The sequence below is a fragment of the Rhipicephalus microplus genome, chromosome X (genome assembly GCF_043290135.1).
Source record: "Rhipicephalus microplus isolate Deutch F79 chromosome X, USDA_Rmic, whole genome shotgun sequence".
NCBI classification, from domain to species: Eukaryota; Metazoa; Arthropoda; class Arachnida; order Ixodida; family Ixodidae; genus Rhipicephalus; species Rhipicephalus microplus.
The window spans coordinates 159871576-159898770 of NC_134710.1; the positions used below are offsets into that span (position 1 = coordinate 159871576).

Here is a 27195-nt window from a genome sequence, read left to right on the forward strand (position 1 = left end):
CAATGCTTAACTTCTTTATTTATTTACAAATACTGCAGGTCCTACTCGGGCCCAAGCAGGAGTGGGAATATCATTAAGGAACAGTACGAACAACAAAGCGTACAACTATTGATAACCTAAGTAGTAAACCACAATCAACAAGCAAAATAAATAAATAAATAAATATGCTTCGCAATAACAAACACACAACATTATAAGTTACCAGTGAATCTCTCAATAAGGTAATTTTTTGTCAACTTTGCAAGCATTTTTCGGAATAAACGTTTGTTGACATAGGTTTAAAATATTTTTAGCAGATAGTGTGTCTGTGTAACTGGTAAAAAGCTAAAAAATTTTTGCAGGGGATATAATTCCGCCATTTTTACAAACAAATATATGGATTAGCATGTTTTCTTGCTGTTCTGCTAGCTGCTGACCCGCAGTTCGCGGAATCGGATCCCGGCTGCGGCTGCTGCATTTTCGATGGAGGCGAAAATGCTGTGGGCCCGCATGCTCAGTTTTCGGTGCACATTAAAGAACCCCAGGTGGTCGAAATTTACAGAGTTCTTTTCTACGGTGTCTGTCATAACCATGTGGTGGTTTTGGGACGTTAAACCCCATATACACTGCTGCTTTACTAAGTCTATAGTGCTTTTCATTTAACTGCACTCAAAGTGCTCACCAATTTGCGGTGCCTTCCAGTGGTCGGGAGGAGCTGGGGCGTGGTGCTTCATTGGTTGAGTGGGAGCACTTTTCCGGCGCTGAGAGCAGCTGAAAGAACTTTTTGCTGCTCTGCCGCTAGCAGCGGAGTAAAGAGAGCATGGAGGAAGTCATATGACCTTTCTCACGTCACTTCTGGTTTTATGCCCGGGGAGGTGGTGTGCCCGGACAGTGCGAGCATGCGAAATGCCTGAACATGCCCGCGAAGCCGGCACGCCAGTGCGGGTAAAGATTGGTCACATGGCACCTGACATCACGCGCGTCCACTATTTTTTGTGCTCTCGGAGCAGAGGGATTGTTTCATTCTGGAGACGAGAGTGCACGTCCCTGCTGCCCCTGTGTGCTGCTCTGGCTGCTTGTTGCACTTGCACTTGCTCGCCCAGTGGGAACCGCTACTATTTAGGCTGGAAAATTGATATATTATTGTACTTGTGACATTGTGTAAAAGAACAATGAGTCAATAACAATAGAATGCTTTAAAATAGGGATGTGTTTTAATTTGGGCTGGGACGTTACTTGGAATGACCCAATAACAGGAAGTCACCTAGGTGTGATTAAGGCATCATGATTTCAAATTAAGCAGTTTTAAATAGAGCAGGGTGACTTAGGCTAACAGTAGGTGCAGGCAGGCTGTTATGTTTGTTGCATGTTGTTAATAAATATGATTGTGTTAGTGTATTTGATGAAGGCACATGTACTTAATGTGTTTGGTATCTGCGTGAGAAGATGAATGGGGCTTTTTAATCGACTCTGGTTCAAAGGCTGCATTCTGTATAAATATTCGGAAATAAGCATGGACACCATTTTTTTTTCTTGCGGGAAATTAACAGGGGAGATTCAATTTAGTTCAGTGTAGCCTTCGTGTGTGTTATGCTTAATTTATGATAGTAGCTAGTGTATTTGTGTTAGGCTGGCATAAATTATGATGGTAGCTAGTGTAAATTGAGCAGAGCAATTCTGGATGCTTTCAAGGCAGTTATTTTAGATGCCATTATGTGGGTACCATGCTGTTGAGGTATACTCCAACTGCGAATGAATACATTTAATGTATAACAATTGTTTGTCATAAGAAATACTCATAATGTTGCTTGTGAAAAGTTCTGCAGAGATATCCAAGTGTGCAATTAGCTTTGTTTGTTATAAAATCAATGTCTGTCTTACAGGTCAAGTTATAGGGTATATAGGCGCAGAGCTATTTGTGGATTCTTATGCCCTTTAAAGGAATCTTACCAAGTAAATTGTCAGAAAGGGATATTTGCATTGATTTTCATTTCCTTACGTTAACTTGCATGTACCACTTCATGGTTTAGTTTACCTTTTGAGAGTTTTTGCTGTACATGTACAGCAGAGGTTTTCGGTCCCACAGTGTCTTTGCCGTACAGCTACATTTTGGACCCTTTGCTTGAAATTTCATGCCGTAATGGTGATGCTCACTGGGACGGGCTGCCACCTCCTAGAAATTGCAAGGAGCGTTGGAAATGGTTGCACTGCCTTGTAATGGTGGCGCGTGAAACTTGATGTTCATCGTTAGGAGCACTCCCTTGCAGGGGTGGTTGGAGTAGGTTTACATCTTTATTGATGGTTCTCTTAGCTTCTTTATCACCAGCACTCTAGAAGTATTTTCATTCTCTTTCATTACCGATTTACTTTTCCCATGGCAGCCACATGCAGAGAAGATGCTGTGTGTTTGCCAGCACAATGAAGATGCATGTTATATGTATAGATGGTCATAAGGCGCTGTGCGTAGACCCATGTTCCAAGGAATGCCGCGTTCTTCAATACTGTAGAACGTTTCACATTACGAAGTAATACAGATGCAAAAAAAAATTGTTCCTCATAATTTTTACAATTTTTCCCAACTTAACACATTCATACACTTAAAAACTGCACCAAAGTAATTTGAACACCTTGGGAACTTTTTCTCAGAAATATTTGACTCTCAGGCACTATGTTTCAATCATCCTCCAAACAGCACATGTTAGTATCATTAGTAGTTTTGTGACATATTATACAATCATCTGCAAAAAGACAAATTTGGGCCAGTGGAACACCATATTATATGGTTGTTGTTGGCTTTATGTATCCATGTTTATGGCTTTCGCTACACATGCTGAACTACACTCCCCTTGAATGAAGTTATTTTTATAGCTTATTAAGTAATGCTATGGTGACTTCGTTTTAATATGTTCAATTTATGTGCCTGGTCACAGTGAAATGCTTTCATGAAAGCCTGACTTGTAGGTCCACACACGTTCTTTAACCCGCAAGTTTTGCTGAGAAAAGTGCCTGACTTGACTTCTTAAAATTCATACCGCCTTCTTTTTTATTTTTTGATGTTATAGCTGAATTTTACATCATGACAAAAAGTGTTCTTGGCATAACCAAGACTAACAATAAAAAAGAAAATTGTGCCTGATATAGCAGTGGCACCATCTGGTGGGAGAATAATAGTACAGTTCCATTTAGCTTGCACAATAATCTCTGATATTATACAATACAACTGAATGGTCTTAGAGGCGCTATTGATACCGAAGGTTAACTTAATGATAATGGGCAAAGAAATGTGGGGACTGCGTCACATCAGTACAGCATCATAGTTGTGTATGTGGCCACAAGAGCATGGTAGAGGCGGCATTTGAATATCAGACCAAGGCTTTTATTGCAACACCAGTGGACCATTTAAGTATAAGCCACAAAAGACCACATTGTGAAGCTAATAAGAGACTGTAAGATGTATCCCTTTTGTGTGCTACCTTTTCACTGTGATTATAGGAGCTCTCTAATAGCATTCAGACTATATGTAAATGACTGTTAAGGTGTGAAATAGAGAGAAAATGTTTGGCTGGCCGTTTCTTTCCCAGGCTTAGCGGAGATCAACCATCCTAAGTAACTTGTTTGTGCCTTCAAACCGTGCACATGTGAGAGGTATTCCATTGAGAAGTAATGAAGCAAGTAATTCAGGGTGGTTGATCTTAGCTGTGTCCAGGACACAGACAGCCAAATAAGGGTTGCTATCTCTGATACTTATATATAAAACCCTGCTTCCGGGGTCTGTGAGGTACTTTCAATGAATAAATAATGCTCCACGTCCCAGTAGTCATGTGCACACACTCTATAAATATGCCAGAGCTCATGACAATCTTTCACTGTTTTGTTACACCTAAAAGTAAGACGCAAGAATGTAGAGCTATTGTTTGTAAAGCCTTGTTTTTAATAAAGTCTTGCTTTGTGTCATGGCAAATATCAAGTTCTGTTTACAAATGGTCATAAGATGTTTCCATATTGCATATGCAGAGACATAACCGTCAATGAAAGCGAATAACAATATCCCTATTCACAAATTGTTGCTTTTTATTGTATGATTATATAATCATTGCAATTGTGGCAAAGTAAAATGTTTTATAGAGCAAAGGAGTGAAAGACTTTTGTAAAGTGACAGAGGTTGATGTGTAGCTCATGCTAGTGAGGTACTGCGAACAATATGTTGTCTTGTTCTCCTTTCTTTTCTAGTTCGAAATCGTTGCAGAGGATGCACCTGAGCGACCTTTTGTGGGCAGCAGTCCAGATGAATGCTATGTTGCACTTCTGCGAGCAGTGAATCGAACATGTGGGGCAGAGGTAATTGTGCCTGCAGCACGAGGTGCAGATTTTTTTGCTTTGCCTCATCCAACTATTCAGAATCTGGTCCAGAGTTGTCCTGGTGCACGCAAATGCCCCAATTACAGGTTAGTATTTCTTTTGAATTTCTGTTTATGGCATATGCATATACACCTTCTTCAATTTTGAAGACTATTCGTCACGTGTTGAGTTCTAAGGAAAGCCATCATTTCACCACTATTGTTCAGTATTACCAAAGCTACAGAGTGTAAGCAAGCCACATGCTTGTGCAGCAAGACGTACAGTTCCACAGACACTTCTTTTACATTTTGAAGGGTTGACTCATTTGTACTTGTTTAGCCGGTGCTGCTTCACAACAATAAATGACATGTTATTCTTCATTGCATTTATGTTGTATTTCTTTTGTTTCGGGGGTTTATTCAGGTACACAGCAACCGGAAAGATAGCAGCAGCAGCAGGCAAAGCGTAGCCAGCGAGCGAACAGACGAGCAAGCCAGGCGATGGCAATGTGCTTCCGCATGTGTCCATCTTCTTCCTCACAATAACCGCCGGTATCGAGAGGTAGCAATCCTGGTGACCTAGAAAGAGGTCAGAGGGTCATAATACGGCTTGAGACGGTTAAGGTGGACTGTTTCTCGCCCCCGACGACGAAGGTCGGAAGATGGCATAACGGGTTCAACCACATAATTAACAGGAGAGGTCTGCGCAACCACACGGTAGGGTCCGTGATACTTCGGAAGAAGCTTAGAAAAAAAGCCAGGAGCAGCAACTGGCGGAACCCAAAGCCACACTAGAGAGTCGACGGTGAAAGGGTCAGGAGGGATGTCGAAGTCGTGACGCTGTTTTTGGCGACACTGTTGGTCGTAGGTGAAAGAACCGGCCAGTTGTCGGCATTTTTCGACGTGGTGAGCCACCGCAGACACAGCCTGGTACTCGTCAACGTCTGGATGATATGGCAGAATCGTATCAATGGTGCTAGTGGGTTCACGGCCGTATAGCAAGAAGAATGGTGAAAATCCGGTGGTGGCTTGGGAGGTGGTGTTGTAGGCGAATGTGACAAACGGAAGAACAAGATCCCAATTGCAGTGGTCTGACGCAACGTACATCAACAACATGTCACCCAAAGTTCGGTTAAATTGTTTCGTTAATCCGTTTGTGTGGGTGATATGCGGTAGTGGTGCGGTGAATAATTCTGCATTCGGATAGGAGTGATTGCACTACGTTTGAGAGAAATACACGGCCGCGATCACTGAGCAGTTCACGAGGGGCGCCATGGCGGAGAACAAAGCTGCGTAGAATAAACAAGGAAACGTCCTTGGCTGTTGCGGCAGGTAATGCAGCGGTTCCGGCGTATCTTGTCAAGTGACCCACGGCGACGACAATCCAGTGGTTGCCAGCGCCAGTGTATGGGAGAGGCCTGTACAAGTCAGTGCCGACGCGATCAAATGGGTGGGCTGGGCAGGGAAGCGGCTGGAGAGGTGCGAGACTGGTTTCCGTCGTTGACAGGCGAGGCATGAGCGGACGTATTTGCAGACGAAGGTGTACATTCTGCGCCAATAATGGCCTAGGCGAAGGCGCGTGTACGTCTGGAACACGCCACCGTGGCCACACTGAGGGTTATTGTGGAAAGCGGAACAGAGATCGCGACGAAGATGGCGGGGCACGACCAATAACCATGTGCGGCCATCGTTCTGGTAGTTACGGTGGTATAAAAGACCATTGCGGATAGCATAATGCTGCACTTAGTGGCGTAGTGCTCGTGCAGCCTGGGTGGTCAGGGGGCTTGACAAAAAGTTTAGGCGATCCAAGGTTCATTTCGTTGCTCCGAGGCCATGTCCAAGATGTCAAGTGGCGAAATATTGTGATTGTGACTAGATGCGCTGGCGTCTGAAATGAGTGGGAAGCGTGACAGGGCGTCAGCATCAGAGTGTTGTTGGCCAGAACGATATACGACACGGATGTCGTATTCCTGGAGTCGAAGGGCCCACCGAGCAAGGTGACCTGACGGCTTCTTGAGGTTTGACAACCAACGCAGAGTGTGGTGTCATTTAACCATATGGTGTAGTAGCGCAAATTCACGGGGACGAAGAGGACAAGAAAACACGACACTCGCTACACTCGCAACTAATTTTTATTTCAGAAGCAGCACTTCATATATAACCCATAACCCTAGCGACACAGAAAAGAACTACGAACACTGAATCATTGCCAACAGAAGCTTTTGCGCAGACTCAAGCGATAGTACACGGCAGTTACGCTTAGACACTTTAAGATGACATAACTAAAACAGCCCTGGGTAACATCATATCAAAAAAACCAAAAATTGCGGGAATTCACACGTGTTTGAAACAAAATTTTGAAACGACAAAAAGGAGAGTATGACACATGCAAACACTGATCTCAATTAAGTCCTTCGAGGTAGCTGGCTTCTCGGTTACTTAACGAAGGAGAGTTACTTAACTCGCGGAGGTTACTTAACTCGCCTGAGTCTGCGCAAAAGCTTCTGTTGACAATGATTCAGTGTTCGTAGTTCTTTTCTGTGTCGCTAGGGTTATAGGTTATATATGAAGTGCTGCTTCTGAAATAAAAATTAGTTGCGAGTGTAGCGAGTGTCGTGTTTTCTTGTCCTCTTCGTCCCCGTGAATTTGCGCTACTACACCATATGGTTAAATGATGTCTCACCAACTAGCCCAGCTCTCAACCCTACTGAGTGTGGTGGTCTGTTACGACGTCAAAAGGATGACCGTAAAGATAGGGGCAAAATTTCTGTGGAGCCCATATGATGGCCAGGCACTCTTTTTCAGTTACGGTGTAATTGGTCTCAGGTATTGTGAGTGCACGATTGGCATATGCAACCATGTATTCGGTGTTGGCATCGTCACGTTGTGCGAGCACAGCACCAAGGCCGACACCACTAGCATCAGTGTGAATTTCTGTGCGTGCGCTCGGAGCGAAGTGACGCAAAATTGGTGGAGACGTAAGCAGGCGTCGAACGCATCATCACAAGCTTCTGACCAGGTAGATAGTTCTTTGTCGCCTTGGAGGAGTGCATTGAGAGGTGCAATAACAGTAGCAAAATTACGAATGGAGCGCCAAAAATAGTAGCATAGGCCAATGAAGGTCCGCAGTGCTTTCAGATTAGTAGGCTTCGGGAACTCGGATACGGCTCAAAGTTTAGCAGGATCGGGAAGAATGCCTTCTTTGGAGACGGCGTGGCCTAATATAGTTAGTTTTCTAGCGGCAAATAGGCACTTTTTCAAGTTAAGCTGGAGACCGGCATTTCGGACACAGGTCAAAACTTGATGCAACCGTTGTAAATGGGTCAGGAAATCTGGCGCAAAGACAACAATATCATCCAAATAGCAGAGGCAAGTGTGCCACTTCAAGCCGCGTAAAATGCCGTCCATCATGCGTTCAAAGGTGGCGGGCGCGTTACAGAGACCGAATGGCATTACAGTGAACTCGTATAATCTATCTGGTGTTACAAACGCGGTTTTCGAGCGGTCAATCTCAGCCATGGGCACTTACCAGTAGCCAGAGCGGAGATCCAAAGAAGAAAAGAACACTGCTCCTTGCAAGCAGTCGAGTGCGTCATCAATTCGTGGCAATGGGTACACATCCTTTCGGGTAATCTTGTTAAGCCGGCGATAATCGATGCAAAATCGTATTGTGCCATCTTTCTTCCGAAGAAGGACGACGGGTGATGCCCAAGGACTGTTAGAAGGTTGAATGACACCGCGTTTAAGCATGTCATTCACCTGGTCATCGATAAGGCGCCTCTCATTCGCCGATACTCGATAAGGACGCTGTTGAATGGGCGCATGACTTCCGGTGTCGATAGTATGCGAAACAGTCGTTGTGCGGCCGAGTGCCCTTGCTTGGCAGTCAAAAGAGGAAGAGAAATTGTCGAGCAAGCGAAGAAGTTAGTCTCGTTGTGTCGTCGTAAGGTCGCTGGCTATAGCTGGTGTGAAAGATCGTGGTAGTGGCCGAGGAGTTGATGTCTCGAGGGTGGCCATATCAGTGGGGTCATCCATGGTGTCGAATATCGAAGATGACGCCAGCGGCTCGGCTTTGCCGAGGGTTTCCCGGCGTCGCAAAGTGATTGGCTCTGGCGATGGATTGGTGATGTACATGACAGAGGCACCTGAATGGAACTCGAGAATGGCAAATGGCAACGGCAGTGATCGGCGGCGAACTAGAAGTGCAGATGGTGCGAAAAGCACTGAGCCGCCGTCTTCAGAGTCACAAGAGATGGAGACAAGAACAGTAGACTGGGCAGGCACAATGGTGACGTCACAGACTGTGATTTTGCGACATGTGTCCTTGTCATTGATGACAACTGTTTAAAATTGCAATAACTCGAGTTCATCTTGGGCGCAATTGATGATGGCGCGATGTGTAGAGAGGAAATCCCACCCTAATATGACGTCATGAGAACAAGATGGCAGCACAATGAATTAGATCACATAAAGAACATCCTGGATGACGAGACGTGCTGTGCAGGCACCGGATGGCTCGACGTGCTGCGCGTTGGCTGTACGAAGGGATAATCCAGAAACAGGCGTCGTGACTTTTCCGATATGGTGGCAAATACGGGCATCAATCGCTGAAAGGGCAGCGCCGATGTCGACAAGGGCTAGCGTCCATGTTCCTTCTATAGCAACATCAATAATGTTTCGGGGAGAAATTTGAGGCCTTATGCATTTTGCCGGAACCGCAGTTCTCGCCTCCTGAACTGGGCTACTTAGTTTTCTTGGCGCACAGGGCTCCGCTGTCGGTGCATGGGGGATAGGGAGCGGCGGCGAAGAGAAGGTGAGCGGCGAGAGGAGGGTGGGGTCCGGGAGGTAGGATCAGATTCGTAGTCGTCTGAAGAACTGCGGCGGGGTTGACGTGATGCATACATGACCCATGGTGGACGCACACTGTTGGAGATAGGTTGTGCACCAAATCGACAGTAACGGGCCACATGTCCAACAAGGCCACAATGAAAACAAATGGGACGGTTGTCTTGCGTGCGCCAAGGGTCGTCGGCTCGTGCGTACTGTATGACTGGGCGGGCGGGCGATGATACTGGCGGGCGAATAGGCGGACTATGAGGGCTGTAACCTTGTATCACAGGCCTGGAAGCGACTGCGGCGTACGTCAGGGGAGCAGCAGTCGGAGCCTGATGGAGCGAAGGCAAGACCTCTTCGGCGACCTGGTCCCTTATGATGTTTTGGAGAGGGGGCGCCAACGGGGAATTCAACTGGTCGTGAACAAGCGGCATCAGCGAAAGCTGGCGAGCGACCTCTTCACGAACGAAATCCTTAATCTGTTGCAGCAGAGATGAATTGTCAGGAGCAACAGCCAATCCCGACATTGAAGTCGCCTGTGGATGAGAACGGTGCGTGGCTGTGCATTCTTTGCGCAGCTCATCAAAACTTTGGCAAAGACTCACAAGTTCAGACACTGTGGACGGGTTTTTTGCCAGCAGCATCTGAAAGGCGTTGTCTTCAATGCCTTTCAAGATATGCCTGATCTTATCGGCATCGGCGATTGCGACATCAACGCGGTTACACAGGTCGGCAACGTCTTCAATGTAGCTTGTGAATGTTTCACCATTCCGTTGCGCGCGGCCACGCAACCGTTGCTCGGTTCGAAGCTTGTGAATGGCGGGGTGCCCGAATACTTCCGTCACGTGCGTTTTAAAAGCAGCCCACGTCGGGAAGTCATGTAGGTGGTTTCGATGCCACACGCTGGCGACGCCACTCAAATAAAATGACACGTAGCTGAGCTTCGCAGCGTCATCCCAGCGGTTGATCACGCTTACCCGTTCGTATTCGGCGAGCCAATCTTCGACATCCTCCTCTTCTGTACCACTGAAGATTGGTGGGTCGTGTTGACGCGATGGGCCAGGGCAGACCAATGTGGGCACCAGGACAGCAGGCTGTTGCTGCGGTTGATTTCGTAATTCATCCGGCATTGCAGAGGCTGGCTTGAGTTTCCGGCTGCGAAGTTCCAGGTTGATGCGAAGTTCCAGGCTGTGGAGTTCCCAGCAGCTCCACCACTTGTTACGGGGGTTTATTCAGGTACACAGCGACCGGGAAGATAGCAGCAGCAGCAGCAGGCAAAGCGTAGCCAGCGAGCGAACAGCCGAGCGAGCCAGGCGATGGCAATGCGCTTCCGCATGTGTCTGTCTTCTTCCTCACACTTTAAATATTTTATCAGTAATGACTGGTAACTGTGGTTACAAATGATCACTATGGTAGCATCTATGCTGTGGGAATCAAGGCTAGCCTGCCGCCTTTGCGCAGGCTTTGCCGCCTCTTTCTGCATTTTCATGTCCTGACATGACTCCCCTTCTCCGTGGTCTGCCGCGCTGGCAGAGCGGGGAGTGACGTTTAACCCCTCTTACCTGGTAGTAAATGTCAACTGTGGCGCCGCGCAGAGTCTCTTAGGACGTCTCACGTGCGCTTGAGGAGTGAGAGAGAACCTCTCCGGAATGTCAAGGGGTAAGCACGCATTTCTTTTTCGTCCATCGGCTCCCCTTGTTTGGGGCTTGTTCGTATTTCACTAACGGCGCCTTGCGCCCGCGGTGAACGCTTACTTTTTGTCGCCCCCCCTTCCGAACGCTAGGCTGAAGAGCGGTGTGGTGTCTTAGTGCATGGCCAGGCCACGCTGACCCGTATCTCTCCGATGTCAACGCGAGTGCCTTTGCCTTCGCTTGAGCAACCAGGCCCTTTGTAGCGGTGTCACCGCAAATCACTTTTGCCCACGGAGACGTGCTCGCGGCACCCCTGTGTAGTACTTCTCGCCTGTGGCGGGGATAAGCCCATTTGCTTTCCCACTGTGCCTTTGCAACGGACTTTGTACTGCGTTTGGTGTTGCCGCGACCTTGAGGAGCACTGTGGTCTCGCCACGGCGACGGTTCACGCGTGCCCTGCGGCTCGCTGAGACTGAACCCACACTAGTGGCCGTACTCCTTTGGGATACCTGTACACTACAATGCAGATCCAACTGCCCGCTTCTATCCCAAATTACACTTGCTACTTGCCCACAGCACTGACACCAACAAATAAATTGTGAAATGAGACATCCCTTTGTGCCGTATCACAATGAGGAAAAAGCATCATGTAGGTTTTCTCGTTGTTTGCGAGATCAAATTTTTGTTTCGCCGCTCCTGCAAAGACAAAAGTGCCCCTAATTTTATAACGGTTCATGAAACTACAGCAGTATAGTCACGAATACATTGCTATTGAAGCATCAGGATATAAACCTTAAGCAAATTTAAGTGTAAGCTTGGAACTTTTGGGGCACCCAGCACATGACCGCGACTTGATTTGATCAATTCGAGGTAGAGGGCACCACTGTTGATAAGTGCAGCCATGTTCTTGTTTCTTCCAACATTACCGTCTGCTCGCTTTACTCGCCTAATGCATGTGCGCAGACGTCAGGGAGCTGCTGAGCAGACGACGTGGTGCGAATGAATACATTGTTAGGGATTTCCGCCTTTAATGTTGGCCAAGGAGCCCTATAGCCTTCGCAGTGCTTAAGGGAAGTTCTGAGATGGAGTATAGGAATAGCTGCTGAAGGAAAAAAATAACCTGTGATTTGGGACATACTAGGTTGAAAGGAGAGTGAGGTGCTAAGACCTTTAAAAGACTTTTGGAGGGTGTTTCACTAAATGTAGCCAAATATTAAAGGGACATACAAAAAGGAGCTCTCAATGTATTAAGACTGATAAGGTATCTTTACTTTTATTACTGATGTAGCTTTACTTCGTCTTAAATTTTACAGTGAATCTGTAGCATCAGTAAATGAGTGATATCATGCATTACAAATAAATTTTTTTTCTGTCTGCGCTGCTGTGGCTTAGCGAAAAGTTTGAGTATTGCTTAGTTGAATATTTATCTTTTGTTGGGATAAAATATTATCGTAGTCATAGAAAAAATTGACTAGGCATGAGCAGGTGCCATCAAAAACCATGACATCTTTGAATTGAAAACTTTGAGGTGGTAGTGCCACTAGTTTTTTGTTGTATCTTTTCTGACTGACCAGGCCCCTTCTGACTATATAAATAGCTTTTTGAACATTATTGTTTAGTGCAGTCAAATCACTCTTAGCGCCTTCTGACACCATGAGTATGTGCGTGAACATTAATTGCGTTCCTACTTAAAAGGTTTTCTTTGTAGAGAATAAAGGAGTACATTGTCGTTGCTTTTTTTTTCTGGAATTGCCACAGCTGCGAAAGTGATAATTTCTGTGAGTGTTTGTAAGAATTGACAGAAGCTAATTTAATTACATAGAACAATATTTTTTTGTTAACGTCTCTTTGAAGCACTCTACGTAAACATAGCATTGTGAATGGCATTTTGTGCGAAGAATACGAACAAGAAGGGAAGAAGGCACAGACAGGTGCAGCCTGTTTGTGCCTTTTTCTATGTTTGTGTTTCTGCACCTGTCTGTGCCTTCTTCCCTTTCTTTTTTTGTTTTCTTTTCTCGGAAAAATGCCATTCGCAATGCAATACCAACTCACCCACGACTCGGTCCTTGTAAAACAACATGCTCTTGGCAGTTCTGTTGAGCTCGTCTGAATAACTCCACTAAATGAAGGGTTGAAAAGGTCACTGCTTATATTTATTTTGTGCCATTGCCTCTTACACTGCTGTCACGAAAGCCTGCACAAACTCTGCTAAAGTATCTATTATATTGACAGACTTTTAATGCCATTTGTGCATGTTTGGCACATGCTGACAGAATTAACTTCTTCAATTCCTTGTTTTCATTTTCCTTTGCCTTTCTGTTTTCTGCATTTCTTTTAGCAGTCGTTGATGTATTTGTTCTTTACGGCTTTTCTTACAGTGTAAATGTAAGATGTCAATGTGTTTGGGACATTTATCAATTGGGCATCAGAGAGCTTTGGATCCTAAAGCCAATTTGCCTTTTTTTTAATCCAAATTGCATGAAGTTCAGATGGCTCTCATATGCCTAGTTTATTATGGTTGGTGTACAAAATGGACATGGTAAACAAGAACGAACGATTGATTTAAAGCATATGTGCATAACTCATTGATCAAACGTTCAGTGCTGCATGGGTGCCCTATGTCGAAGTTTCCATTGTGTTTAGCCAGGAACCATAATGTATATTTTTTTAAATCAAAATATGTTTTGAAAATAAATGAATTGAAAAGATTAGCTTCCTCTTTGTAAAACTGTAGAAACTTCACAACAGAACCACAGCAAGAAAGAAAAAAAAACATGCATGGAGGACAGTGCAGTGTTCTGTGCATGTCTTTTTCTTCCTATGTCCGTGATAATTTTGTAGTTTTATCCAAACAAAATATTTTCTTTAACCAACTAGCCTGCTGCCATGTTTTTTTTGGTTGAAATGAAATAACATTGTATGGTGGAACATCATCTTCGGTTGTTTGTCTGCTGCTGACCTGTCTATGCTTCTTGATCTGGGACAATGATTCATGTAACTAGTTATTCAAATTTAATTCAGAAATTTTCATGGAGCATTTAATAGATACTTAGCAGGGCTTGTTGAAGGGAAACTCCAGTAATTTGCCAATATTTACCGATTTCAATAAAATTTTCAACATGCATTCTTTTGGTACACTGATATGTGCCATACTATATGGCCTTAAGTCATTAGTTTTTTTGGAAATGAATTTTAAAGATTGTTAGCCAATTTGGCGATCACACCTTTATTTGCAAGCCACCCTGTGTTTGCGACATAGTTATACTTGGGGATGATGTTCTGTGGCAATGGAGCAAATGCTATGCCAGAGCTAAATGCTCTGTGTTACTGTGCCACAATAGTAATGATAAACTGCTTTTGGTTTCAGTTTCAGTGGGACAGATATGCATTTTCTTCAGTTCATTTTTTCGCACGTTTTTTGTTGTTGAGTGCTTGAACCAAAATCACTGATTATTCGGGCATATTGGTAGCTCTTTCCTATGCTTTATTTGCTTCTAACCATGGTACCACTCAGAACCTCCCACCTTGAGCCATGCAACAGTATGCTCGCTTACGCCAATGAGCTGGCTAAGTGAACAAAATGTGGAAACCACAGAGTTCTGATTGTGTCAGTCTCGCTTGGGGACAGGGGTTGCAGACGACTTGCTTCATTTGTTTTGACACTTTTTGGTTCTCAAACTTCTTGAAAAATGCCCCTCCACGGTGGTCTAGTGGCTAAGGTACTCGGCTGCTGACCCACAGGTTGCAGGATTGAATCCCGGCTGCGGCGGCTGCATTTTTGTTGGTGATGAAAATGCTGTATGCCCGTGTGCTCAGATTTGGGTGCACGTTAAAGAACCCAGATGGTCGAAATTTCCAGAGCCCCCCACTACAGCGTCTCTCATAATCATATGGTGGTTTTGGAATGTTAAACCTCGCATATCAATCAATTAATCAAGCTTCTTGAAAATGCTATGCGGCATTAAGTGGTGAGCTACCATAGGAAAATGGCAATGCCAACAAAGAGGCCTTTTTTTTTTATTATTATCAAATGTAGGGAGCCTTCGGATGCCAATGAAGAACGCCACAACCAAACAAAACCCAAAGTTCTAAAAAATGATACTGTTCCACATAATCTGGCTAACAATTTATTGGCATAAATTTGAGGCTATAAAATAAAAATTGTAATTTTTAATATGCTTTGGTTACACATAACAAACTATTTTTTTGTTGGACTTCTTCCAGCTGCACAGTGAAACTATCAAAACGGCGTGCTTCGGCTCTGTAGCCTTGATTGCACTGCCACAGAAAGTTGTCCCTGAATATACGTACTCTACCACATTATCTCCCTCATCTCATTGAGGAGGCAAAGTTATGAAATACAAAGCAGGCTCTTTCTTCAACGGGACAGTGGCAACGACAGGCACCAGAGATAATTGTTTGGTTTTAAAAGCGATGGGGTGTAGCCCTGAAGTTTCCAAGAACAGAGCAGTGGAGACTAGGGTTGTCTGTTTTGTAACTCGTTTCTCTCCAACAGTGCTTTTCAGGTGAAGTTGCCTTATGCTCTTCAGTGTGTCAACTTGTTGCCTGACAGAAACGCTTTTGTGTGTGCTTTCACTGTGGCAGGTTATTCTATGATGCCGTAAACGTTATCATGTCATCAATCATGAATGATAATGACTCCTGGCAGCAGCATGAGTATATGAACACCAGTGTTTCAGGCGATTTCTTTGAGTCCACGTGTGCGTTTGCTTCTTGCCTGAAGTATACCACCTTGTGCACGACATGTCACATTTTATCTTATCTTCTATTTTGGCTTGCGCTAATTTTTTATGCTGAAGGCTGTCTGCACGGCATGCTTGGAACTGTTGTACATAAAAAATTATTTGTTTTGATTAAATATAATAAGCTTCATTTATTGAAAATTCTCAGTCTAATTACTTTAGATGCACTTTTAACCCCTTCAAACGTGTACATTTGTGTACGCAGTTTGTTTTTGCCAGTTGTGACTGGTAATGGCAAAGATAAAGCAACAGACGTTGAGCTGTGGGTGGACTCAACCCCTTCCACAGTCAGTATGCATTTATTTGATTGGCAGTCTCGTGCGTATTATTCAAAGTGATAACTTTAGTTGAAAGCAACCAGGTTTGCTATGGTGCTCAATGTGGCCAAAAAAAAAAAAAAAAAGTTTTTCATTCTCCATAATGGTCACTGTCACTAAGTAAATTGTGCAAGTACTTTGAGTCAGTGATTAAATTATTTGTATGCCAAAATACGGTGTGACTGGCTGCATAATGGAGCAGAGGCCACCGCAAGCCTTGTGAAAACAGCCTTGTTTCTTGTCTGTCTACTCAGGCAATAGGATAGAAAGGTGGGCTAGTTGGTTCTTCATTAGAGCGCCCGTGCTGTGGGCTTCTTCTTTACTTCTTATGTGTGTTCCCCCACGCTCCCAGTTCGCTGTCCTCAGACAATACGTGAAGTAAAATTGAATTGAGGAATACATATTTCACTGCTTCATAATTATCACGGCTTGTTAGAAGATGTGCCGAGCAACATCCTACCGCTTTAACTTTCTAGCAACAAAGCATCCAGTGCGCTGAGATGAGTTATTGAAAATTTCACGCTTATATATTGATTTGTAAGAATTTATGCCTGATGTACTAAACTTCTTTCAGCGACAATGCATTGGTGAATTTGTGCTTTGTTGTTACATATATGATCCATAGAAGGTAAATGTGAGAGTATGTGGTGCATTTGATTGGGTTTCTTTTGCCTGGGATTTGTACAGAGCGAGGGCAGGTTATAATTAGTATTGGAAATTCGCATAGGACCCCAGCATGTAATGCTGCTCCTTATTTTTTAATTGTAAAATATTCTTCTTGGCAGATGGGTGCGTTTTGAGGTGTCACGCAGCGCGACTGACGAAACTGAGCGGCTTGACAGTGACCCCTACTTGAGCTATGCAGCTTTTCGACAGCTGTGCCTTCAGCCACGACTGGCTGCCATAGCTGCGGCTTCTGAGCCCAGCCTTCCTGGAGGAGTGACCATCAAACAGGAGCCATTGGACACTGTTTAGGCACATCAAAAACAAATGGTGAGTTGAACTTTTTAGAGTCCATTGCCCCTGTCTATTCCAACGCTTGACCCCGCAGGGGCGCCTGCGCAAGTAGGCGTTTGGTGTGTAGCGACACCACGGACCTGAGCTAACGGGGTAGTTTTGGCTCCCTCCCACGCCTAGCCGTGCGTGGCTTTGCCGTGTCCGGGGAAAAGGGGATCCTGGGGGTTGAGCTGTCGCTGGGTGATTGCACCATTAAGGCCCCCTGGCAGAGGCAACACATCCCTTTGGCCCCGGCTTCACATAGACGGCATGCCTGGGCTGACCCACCCAGGGAAAATTGGCAGTCGCCTTTTCCTATTTCTCTCTCCCTACATCTTCGTCTTTATCGCTCACTTCTTACCTGTCCTGTCGTCTTCTCTTTTTCATTTACTTCCAAATTTCTTGGCGGCTATTGTTTACCGTGGGGGACTGACCTCCCTTGGTCAGGACCACAGGGTTATAGTAGCAATGTATGGCTAACGTGTGTATACGTTCCCCTTGTTGGACTCCATGGGGGGGGGCCAGCATTGCTACCAAATGAACGCGCTTTTCTATGAAAAAAAAATGCCCCGCCTTTCCACAATGATTGGTCTTGTAAAAGGGGTCGCACCGAAGCAAATAGAAACTTTCTTACTAAAGAGAGCGATTACACTAAATTCTTTGTTGTAACGTCATTAACTGAAACTAAGATTCAGGACATATCACCATTCCCGATTGCAAAAGCAATAAAAGAATGCATGGAAGCAATTACAGTGCAAAAAAATGAATTCAGGAGATCTCCTCATAGAAGTGAAAAACAAAGAATAAAGTGACAAAATTAGACACCTTGGAAAAATAGGACAACATGAAGTCTGTGTAAGAGCTCACCGATCTCTCAATTACACGCGAGGTGTAATATCGGACAATGAACTGCTAAAGTGCACCGACGCAGAAATTGAGGATTCTTTAGCGGATCAAGGTGTACTTGCCGCACGAGCAATCATCATCCGTAAAGACAAGAAGGAAACCCGCACAAGGAATGTCATACTAACCTTCGTAAGCACGACGCTTCCTGCTGCAGTTAAGGTAGCGTATCTTTACCTACGTGTGAGGCCCTACATACCTAATCTTCACAGGTGCTTCCGGTGCCAGAGGTTCGGGCACGGGTCTCATTCATGTCGTGGTAATCCAACCTGCATGAAATGCGGCCAGAATGAACATGAAGAGGGCGAGTGCATGAACGCTTTAAACTGTGTGAACTGCAAGGGGCCCCATGTAGCGTACTCACGCTCCTGCCCAGAATGGCAAAAAGAAAAAGACATACTTACACTGAAAACCAAAAAAAAACATACCATATCCAGAAGCGCGCAAGCGAGTGGTTCTTGCCCAAAAGGGCACTTACGCTGAAGCGGTGCGAAGGGGGAAGGCACCGCCGACGGTCTCCGTAGGCACACAGGTCGAACTCCAGGACCTAGTGGCCACGGTCCGTTCACCCGACAAGAGCGAAAAAAAGGCACCAAGTGCCTTTTTTCAGGGATGCCCCAAAGCCTCGACCAGTGTTGGTGCCAGCCAACCTAATGTCGAAACAAAAGAGGTCTCAACAACGGTGCCGAGTAGCCAGCCTCCCTTGAGGAGGCCAGCATTCTCGCCGGGCACCAACACTGTTGAGCACCCTGGTGGTGCTGAGTCCATGGACGTGAGTCCATCGGACACTGAAAGCCTGACAGACCCTGCTTCAACTAGCAGGGCGATCAGGCAGCCGATCATCTCTCCCTGCAATGGAGGAAAAGGGAGCCGAAACACACTTTCGGCCCCACAAAAAAAGAAGTGACGAAGCACACGAATAGTGTCGCTTTTTAGCTTATGCACAACTAACTCAAAATATTAAATTTTATACACATCATTTCATGTAATGGCATACATCATCCATTGGAACTGCAGAGGTATGACATGAAACTTAAGTGACATTAAGGACATATTTACAAGCTTCTCTCCTGTAGCATTATGCTTGCAGGAAACGAATCTGGGACCAAAGAATGCGAAAATACTAAAAGGTTACACTGTTATATGCCACGACCGCTCGCAAAGCAACCGGCTGTCGGGCGGCGTCGCCATTGTTGTCCAACGAGGTATAGCAGTAAGAGAAGTTATAGTTAAGTTTCATTGAAACGGCTGCAGTCACCATTTTATCACATAAAACTATCACTATTTGTTCCATATAGATTCCACCTCATACACATTTTACTGTAAAAGATCTAGAATTGATCGCAGAACAGTTACCTAAACCTTTTTTAATGGCAGGAGATTTCAGTGTGCATAACATACTATGGGGTAGTGTAAAGACAGACAGTAGAGGGCAGGTAATTGAAGATTTTATTCTTACTAACAATGTGTGTCTTTTAAACACTGGATCACCAACATACTGTTCTCCAGGCGCAAGAACCATGAGTTACTTGGATTTGGCACTGTGCTCTAGCTTACTGTTTGCAGATTTTACATGGGAAACAATAAACAACCCTTATGGTAGTGACCATCTACCGTCGATTGTAAAACTAACATCGCCACTTCCGACCATACGCTCTCGACCACGGTGTTGGAAGCTTCACAAAGCTAACTGCCCTTTGTTTACACAGAGAGCTAATCTACAGGCTGAGTTCTCTGAACACCTAACAGTAGATGAAATAAATGACATGTTCACCGATTGCATACTGTCTGCAGCAGAGCAAGCTATTCCCCAGTCTTCAGGACTAGTGGGAAGGAAGCTAAAGCCATGGTGGACGAGTGAGTGTGCAAAAGCCAAAAAACTACAGAATAAAGCATGGTGCAACTTCCGTAGGTACCCCCCATGTGACAACCTTCTCGCGTTCAAACAAGCTAAAGCAAAAGCACGATATATTCATAGAGGCAGAAAAATCATCCTGGCAGAAGTACATATCTACAATCAATAGCACAACCACATCCAAGAAAATGTGGAACCAGGTTAGAAAATTCAGCGGCGACTACTCCTCACATGCAATACCCATACTTACAGACCCAGGCACACAGACATCTCTGGAGGAGCAGGCGAACATTTTAGGCGAACACTTTTACACTATATCTAGTTCCGCTAATTACACGCCATCCTTCCTGGCATACAAACAGATAACCAAAAAACAAAAACTACCAGTAACCGGTGGCCTAGATGAGCCGTACAATGCTCCCTTGACACTCCAAATGTTAAGCACTGTGCTTTCGGCGAGAAAAAAGACAGCAGTCGGGCCAGACAGAATTCATTACACAATGCTCGCGTACCTGTCTCAAGCTGCCGTGCAAGCATTATTGAAGTTCTTTAACGTGATTTGGAAAACTGGCAGAATGCCCACAAAATGGAAAATGGCAACCATAGTGCCATTTCTAAAGACTGGAAAACCACCCACTTCACCGGGTAGCTATAGGCCCATAGCACTTACAAGCTGTATGGCAAAATCATACGAAAGCATAATAAACATAAGACTAACATACACCCTTGAAACAGACAACTTACTAGATGATCATCAGTGTGGGTATAAGAAAGACCATTCAACCATAGATCATCTTGTCCGTCTTGAACACACAGTACATGAGGCCTTCTTACATCGGTAACACTGCCTAGCAGTGTTTTTTGACTTGAAGAAGGCCTACGACACTACGTGAAGGTACGGTATACTGAGAGACCTGGCGAATCTCGGAATACGCGGAAGAGTGCTTAACTGCCTCTCTGACTTTCTATCAAACCGAAACTTTCAGGTACGGTTGGGCTATCGCGTGTTTTTGTCCAAGAGAATGGTGTGCCGCAGGGTTGCGTGTTAAGCACTACACTCTTCGTAGTGAAAATGAATTCAGTTAATGAAGTAATCCCACCCTCTATCATGCACTCATTATATGTTGACGATCTTCAGATAGCATGTCGAGCCTCAAGCATATCCACATGTGAAAGGCAGCTGTAGTTAACCATCAACAAACTGACCAAATGGGCAGATCAAAACGGCTCCCGCTTTTCTACCCAGAAAACTGTTACCTTACTTTTCTCACAAAAGCGCGGCTTGTATCCGGACCCTGTTCTTAAAATCATCAACAGTGTACTGCCACTAGTCAGAACACCAGTTCCTAGGCCTAGTCTTTAACAGGAAACTAAACTTTATTTCCCACATGAATTACACAAAAAAGAAAGCAAACAAAGCGCTCAACATTCTGAAAATACTATCGTGGAAACACTGGGGTGCCGATCGAGTCTGCCTTTTACGCATATACCGCTCGATCGTGCGCAGCATACTTGACTACGGCAGCATTATTTATGGTTCAGCCAGAAAATCTTACCTCAAACGTCTTGACCCAACACATAATCATGGATTACGCTTGGCGACTGGAGCGTATAGAACCTCACCTGTCCAGAGCTTATATGCTGAGAGCAATGAGCCGTGCCTGGAACAGAGAAGAGCGCTACTTACTATATCCTATGTATTAAGAACCCGATCAAAACCAAGCCACATATGTCACACTATTGTCTCTCACATTAGGACCAGAATACAATACAACAACAGACCGCAAACGATAAGACCACTTCTCCTGCGCTTTGAAGAAATATGTCTAGATTACAAAGTACCGAATCAGGCACTAAGCGTGGTCCGAATGCCGGAAAGACTGGCTCCATGGTTGGACTTTTCGCACTGCACTGACCTGGCTTTAACTCATTTAAAGAAGAAGGAAACTCCACAAGAACAAATTATGCAGGATTTTCTAGCCGTACAAGAAAAATATAACACGCACTCTGAATACTACACTGATGGATCAAAAACACAAGAATATACAAGAAGTGCCGTCATATCAAAACACTCATAAACATGTATAAGACTGCCACAATTCGTATCTATCTTCACAGCAGAAGTATATGCTCTTTTGATTGCTCTCGAAGAAATTTTATCAAGAAATCACAAAAAAGCTGTCGTATACACTGACTCACTTAGCGCATTAAAAGCCCTACATTTAAGGTCGGAAAACGAACCGTTTTTCGGGGACATTTTACAGAAGCTAGTAAGAGCTGAGAAAAATGGCAAGACAATCCGACTTGTATGGGTGCCGAGCCATGTTGGTACCCCAGGAAACGAAAAGGCAGACAGGGTAGCAACAAGGGCAGGACATCAAAGCATAGCAGAAATAAGGGCACCATTCAGAGAATGTTTCAACAGTTGTCGGACAGCCTTTAGGGCAAAATGGCAAGAAGAGTGGCAGGCTCAAGTGCATAACAAGCTTCAAATTGTCACGCGTATTCTACAAGAATGGAAGTCGTGCAATCACCCAAAGCGCTTCATCGAAGTAACACTATGCCGCCTACGGATAGGTCATATTCACCTCACCCACAACTTCTTATTGTGCGGAGAAGATCAGCCAGAATGCGAACATTGCAAGGAACCTCTGACTATCAATCATATTTTAATAACATGCTCAGTCTTTGAAAAAAGTAGACACGTTTGTTTTAAACAATTTTACAGAACACAAACACCTCTACACCCAATGTTAATACTATCAGAAAGTGCACTCATCTCCATACAGGATGTTTTTAGGTTTCTAGAGGCCACAGGTCTTCTAAACAAACTGTAAACAGAAATCAGTTTTTCACCTCACATTTTAACCATATTATCAAAATCACCCAGTGTCTGGCGCATCATAGCCATTGTTGCTTTTGCGCCATAAAACCCAACGTAACTAACTATTCCAACTGTTGAGCAAAAAGAGAGGAACTCATCTTGTGCTGTTTTATTTTTCTTGCTGTCCTGACATTAATTTGAGCTTGTCTGTTATGTTGTGCTTCTCGTCGACAAATTGGTTGTGCAATTAACTTGTTGAAGGCTAAAGTAATCAATATACTGTTGTTGCCAGCCTTAGGCATGGCATGCAGAAATTTTATGCTTTGTGAAATGAGTGAACACCTTGAGTCATGCAGAAAAACGAAAGCAGTGATTCAGAGAACTAAATTTATTTGGGTGAGGGTGTTTTTTTCTATAGAGCACATTGGGTTGAAAATTCAGTGAAGAAAACAAAACTTGTTATGAATCCCATCTTTGTATAGTTAAAGCCCCTTCCTTTGAAATTAAATTTTTCGTCTTGCTAAGCTTTCATTTCTGACACAAGATTAGCCAATCTTGGTGTATATGGTTAACTAAATTGTTTGTACCTATGTGCATAAATTTTTCTCCCTCTTGTTAGCTTTTTTTTTTTTTTTTTTTTTTTTTTTGCTGTCTGTGTTACAAGATTGACATGCACCTTGTGGCCAGTAGGGGACACTTCTTGTATTGCAAGTGTACGACCAATGAAGAAAATATTTGGTAGTTTTACCTTGAAGGCAAAGAAAGCATTAAAGCTAAATAGAATTTAAAGCAAAGAAATGAAGTAAGTTAGTGAATGAAAAGAAAATTAAATCAGAAATACTTTAGAGCTTTTGAAGTTAAACATCTATTTCTGTTATGACTAATAATTACAGTCTTGTTCTTCATTGCGAGAATGCTGCTATATATTATCATTATTAAAGATTTGTCAATGAAAAGTTGGTAGAACTAATGCAGCTCGGTCACTCAGCTCAAACAATGCTAAGGGAAGTTTTGTTTTACAGGGGCTCTGCATTATTTCTTTAGCATGGCCAGAAAATGCTGTTCATCGATAGTAGAATCTGGGCAAAGAAGGGTTAGCACGGTCGCTCCGTACTCTTTTATACACGTATCAACATGGCGAGGAGTGAAAATATGTGCTTCTCTATAGATTCGAGACATGGCACAACCAGTAGAATCACAAAATATATGCTAGTTTTGCTCTTTGGCATGAATTTCCTACCAGTGTGTCAGTGACACTGCAGAAGGGAAACATGGAAATGTACTGATACGTCAGTGACCACGAAAGGGTTAAAAAAAAAGACATAAATTTTTAGCAGCTACGAAATGACAAATGAATACTGTGTGGTTACTCATGCGTTGCTTATTTATGACTAATGACAATAAAAATAAGAACCTAAAAAGTAGATGCACTATAATAAACTTGTTTCACAGGTGTAGAATAATGCACACATTATATTGCTGGCACCTTTGTTCTAATCAAGATTCTTTTTATTAATTCAAAAAATGTTACACAGCAACATAACATACGGAAGGAGGTTCGAAAATGCTATGCTGCAGGGAGACTTCCGATATAAATTTGAAACAGAAAACATCAGTTAATAGCAACTTGCTAACAGGAAATAAGTTTGGAAAAATTAGTAACATTTGACAGTAGGGGTGTGTGAATATTTGAATGTTTTGAATATTTGTCGAATATTGCATTTGTAATATTTGTTTTTGATTCGATAACCACATATTTGAAAATTTCAAATATTCAAACTGACACGAGTATTCCATGTTCACAAATATTCGTTCGTATATGTCAGTGTGAAGAATTTACGATTTAGTGCATTTGCCATAAGAGCCTCAATAGATCATGCAGTGATTACTACGGCTTCAGCGCGAGTGCTGTAATGCCTGCATGGAAAATCACAGGAGCATGATGACGGCTACCAACGAATGCGGCGGCACGTCATCGCGACAAGCCTACAACGATAAACATCCCAATCTGTCTAAATCAAGTACTGCGTGCTTGGCAGTATGTGTGGCTTAGCAGTTTAGCGCTGTTACGGTTCATTTAAGCGTACTGACCACGCCGTTCGCTGCTGCACTCTTGTGTGTGGGGCTACAAGTGCGTATCACTCGTGGAAATGAAGGCAACTCGCCACTGCCGCATTGTCTCAACAAAATAGTCTTCACACCTTTGCTCGGTGCTGTGCTGAGTGAGCACGAAATATATATTTATATCTCTACGCAAGAAAAAATGAAGAATTTTCTGAGAACTCCTTTCATTTAATGCTCACGAGTCCGGTTCTCATACAACAACTCAAGGCTGTCCTGAAGGCCCACGATGCGGCGGTGAGGCTGGGCCTCCCCGTCCCAACGTGGGAGCGGCCCGCGATTCTACCCTTATAAAACGGGGGTGGAATCCTTCAGGACCCCAATAAAAGTTTTTCATCCATCCATCTACGCAAGGGCAAATGCACGCGTATACTTTACAGAGCACGGCGCTGATGAAGTGAGTTTAGTAGCGATGCACTGCATGCAACTTGCTAAGGGCACGCTCAGCTTCAAGTGCAATGGTAACGTGTTTAATTTATAGCCACACCAGTTTTCGCTAACAGATCGCCGTGCAAACTTACGCACACATGTCGAAGCCTGATGAGTCGTCTGTCAGTTGCGTCGCCACTTCAGCATGTATACTCTCTTCATAGTTCAGGAATGATTTCATGGTAGTGGGTATGGTCATGTGAATGAGCTGAAGTGTTTTCCACGCAATGGAAAACATACAAAAGGCCATGTACTATCAGTAATGTTACAATGGCGTCATGAATATAGTTTTTCATTGCTAATGACGGTGCACATAAGGTGATGGACGGATTAATGCGTAATTACACACAGCATTCCCGACAGCGCCTTTGAAAATCTGTTGTGCGCGCGTCATGCGGCAGCGTCTCTCGCAATCAACCCTCTGTTACACCGTTGCTGCGGTCTCGCTCTTTTGCCAACGTAAGTTTACTGCTGTCAGCAGCCAGTGCGCCGAAGGGGGTCGTAATGCGTCAAAATAGTGCCCTCGCCGCCGGGAGTTGTGGCTCCATTATTGAAGAGGCATATTTGGGGAGTCTTTCTATCACACATCGGTAATCCTCTATCTCGTGCGCTTACCTCATGTTATTGCTGCGTGCATGGTACACCTCGGTCACGATTGTGCACTATCAGCACCACACAGCATTCTTGATCATAAAATGGCGAGTGCACGGTCCTTGAGGAAGGCAACAGAGCAAGCGAGATTACGAGTATTGCTGGGTAGTTGAAAAAATGCTCCAAGTACTCCTATTTTCCTTAGTCGCTTCAACGCTGAGAACACGGGAGAAAACTAAAAAAAAAACTATAAAATCGGGGTCTTTCGAGAAAAAACTGGATGAATTGTGACCACCTAGGCTGCTTTAATAATCGCTTAGACTTAAAGGATCCCTGACACCAAATTTGAAAACTCGAGATGCTTGTGTTGTTTGATTGTCCTGCATGCAGTGGCACCTATGACCGATTATTAGTGGCGCGTGTTGCCTAGAAGATATTTTCATTTGGTTTTAAAGTAAGGGTGCATGCTCGTCTGAATATTCAGGTGCGATCGACATTTTCTGTGGTTTGACGTAAACAGGGTATTCTCTCGTGATGTTGCAAAGGTCCAGAACATGTGCGGGGTGCGCACAATACCCTGGCTGGCACACGGCACTGACTATTGTTCCTCACACCTCTCGCTCTGTTGTCGAGCTGCTCTCCAGGTGGTTTAGGCTGCTTACGCCAGGAATGCTTTTCTTTTTTCTGAAGGGAACACGCTCAAAGCACCCACATCGTTTCATTCTTCACCAACCGTGGATCCCTCTATTCGAAGACAGCGTGTTTCAGTGTCGTCGAAGCTTGAACGCATGTATTCTCAGGCACTGCTCCTCTATGGGGCGCTTGTTTCTTACAGTATTTAGGTGGGCATTTTGAACTGACGCAAAATTGTTTTGTATCAACGCTGCTTGCATTAATTATACGGTGCATTAGAGCATTTACATATAATTTCAGCATTACCAGATGCAAAACTACAAATTACTGTAAAAGACTCGCAAATAAAGCTTTCGCTGTCAGGGGGCCTTTAAGAATTCAGGTGCTAACTACTACACAATCAACCTAGTGGCCTCATGCTCACTAGTCGTCATGGCAGGTACGAAAGCTTTTTTTTTTTGTAATAATGTGCTACTACATAAAAAAAGATACAAAAGATTTGTTCAACATGTAGATTGAACCCAAGACATCACAGTCACAAGCTAAACTATTACAGTCTTATGCTTTCTGGCAAGTACAGATGGTGATATTTTTTTTATTTTTATGCACAATAACTGACTATAATAACAATTGTACTGTTACCAACATAAATATATGGTTGAGTAAAGGATCACTAGTGGAAAAAAGTTGCACCTCTTCGTTATTCGATATTGAATTTGTATTTGAAGCTACGTATTCATATTCGAGTTTTATTAAATATATACAAATACACAAAAAATCACAAATGGAGTACTGATTACACTGAGAAATCTCACATGCACATTATTAATAATGAAGCAAAAAAAAAAAAACGAAGTGATGCGTCACAAAACTGCAAAATTGTTAGAACTTCATGCTTGTGAAAACAAGTGAACTGTGTTACAAGATTGAACAAATATATATCGCAGCAAGACAGAACCAATAGAACAGCATAAATTACAAGA

General features: G+C 43.9%; 1 protein-coding gene across 1 annotated transcript in view; it reads left to right on the top strand.

Annotated features, from left to right (window-relative positions):
- Positions 1-27195, top strand: part of LOC119177076 (transforming growth factor beta regulator 1) — a 42344-nt gene that overhangs the window by 10510 nt on the left and 4639 nt on the right. The window contains exons 3-4 of the mRNA XM_037428457.2: positions 4210-4424; positions 16646-16853. Coding sequence (XP_037284354.2) covers positions 4210-4424; positions 16646-16835 — 405 coding nt within the window. The 3' untranslated portion in view covers positions 16836-16853. The remainder of the gene's footprint in view (positions 1-4209; positions 4425-16645; positions 16854-27195) is intronic.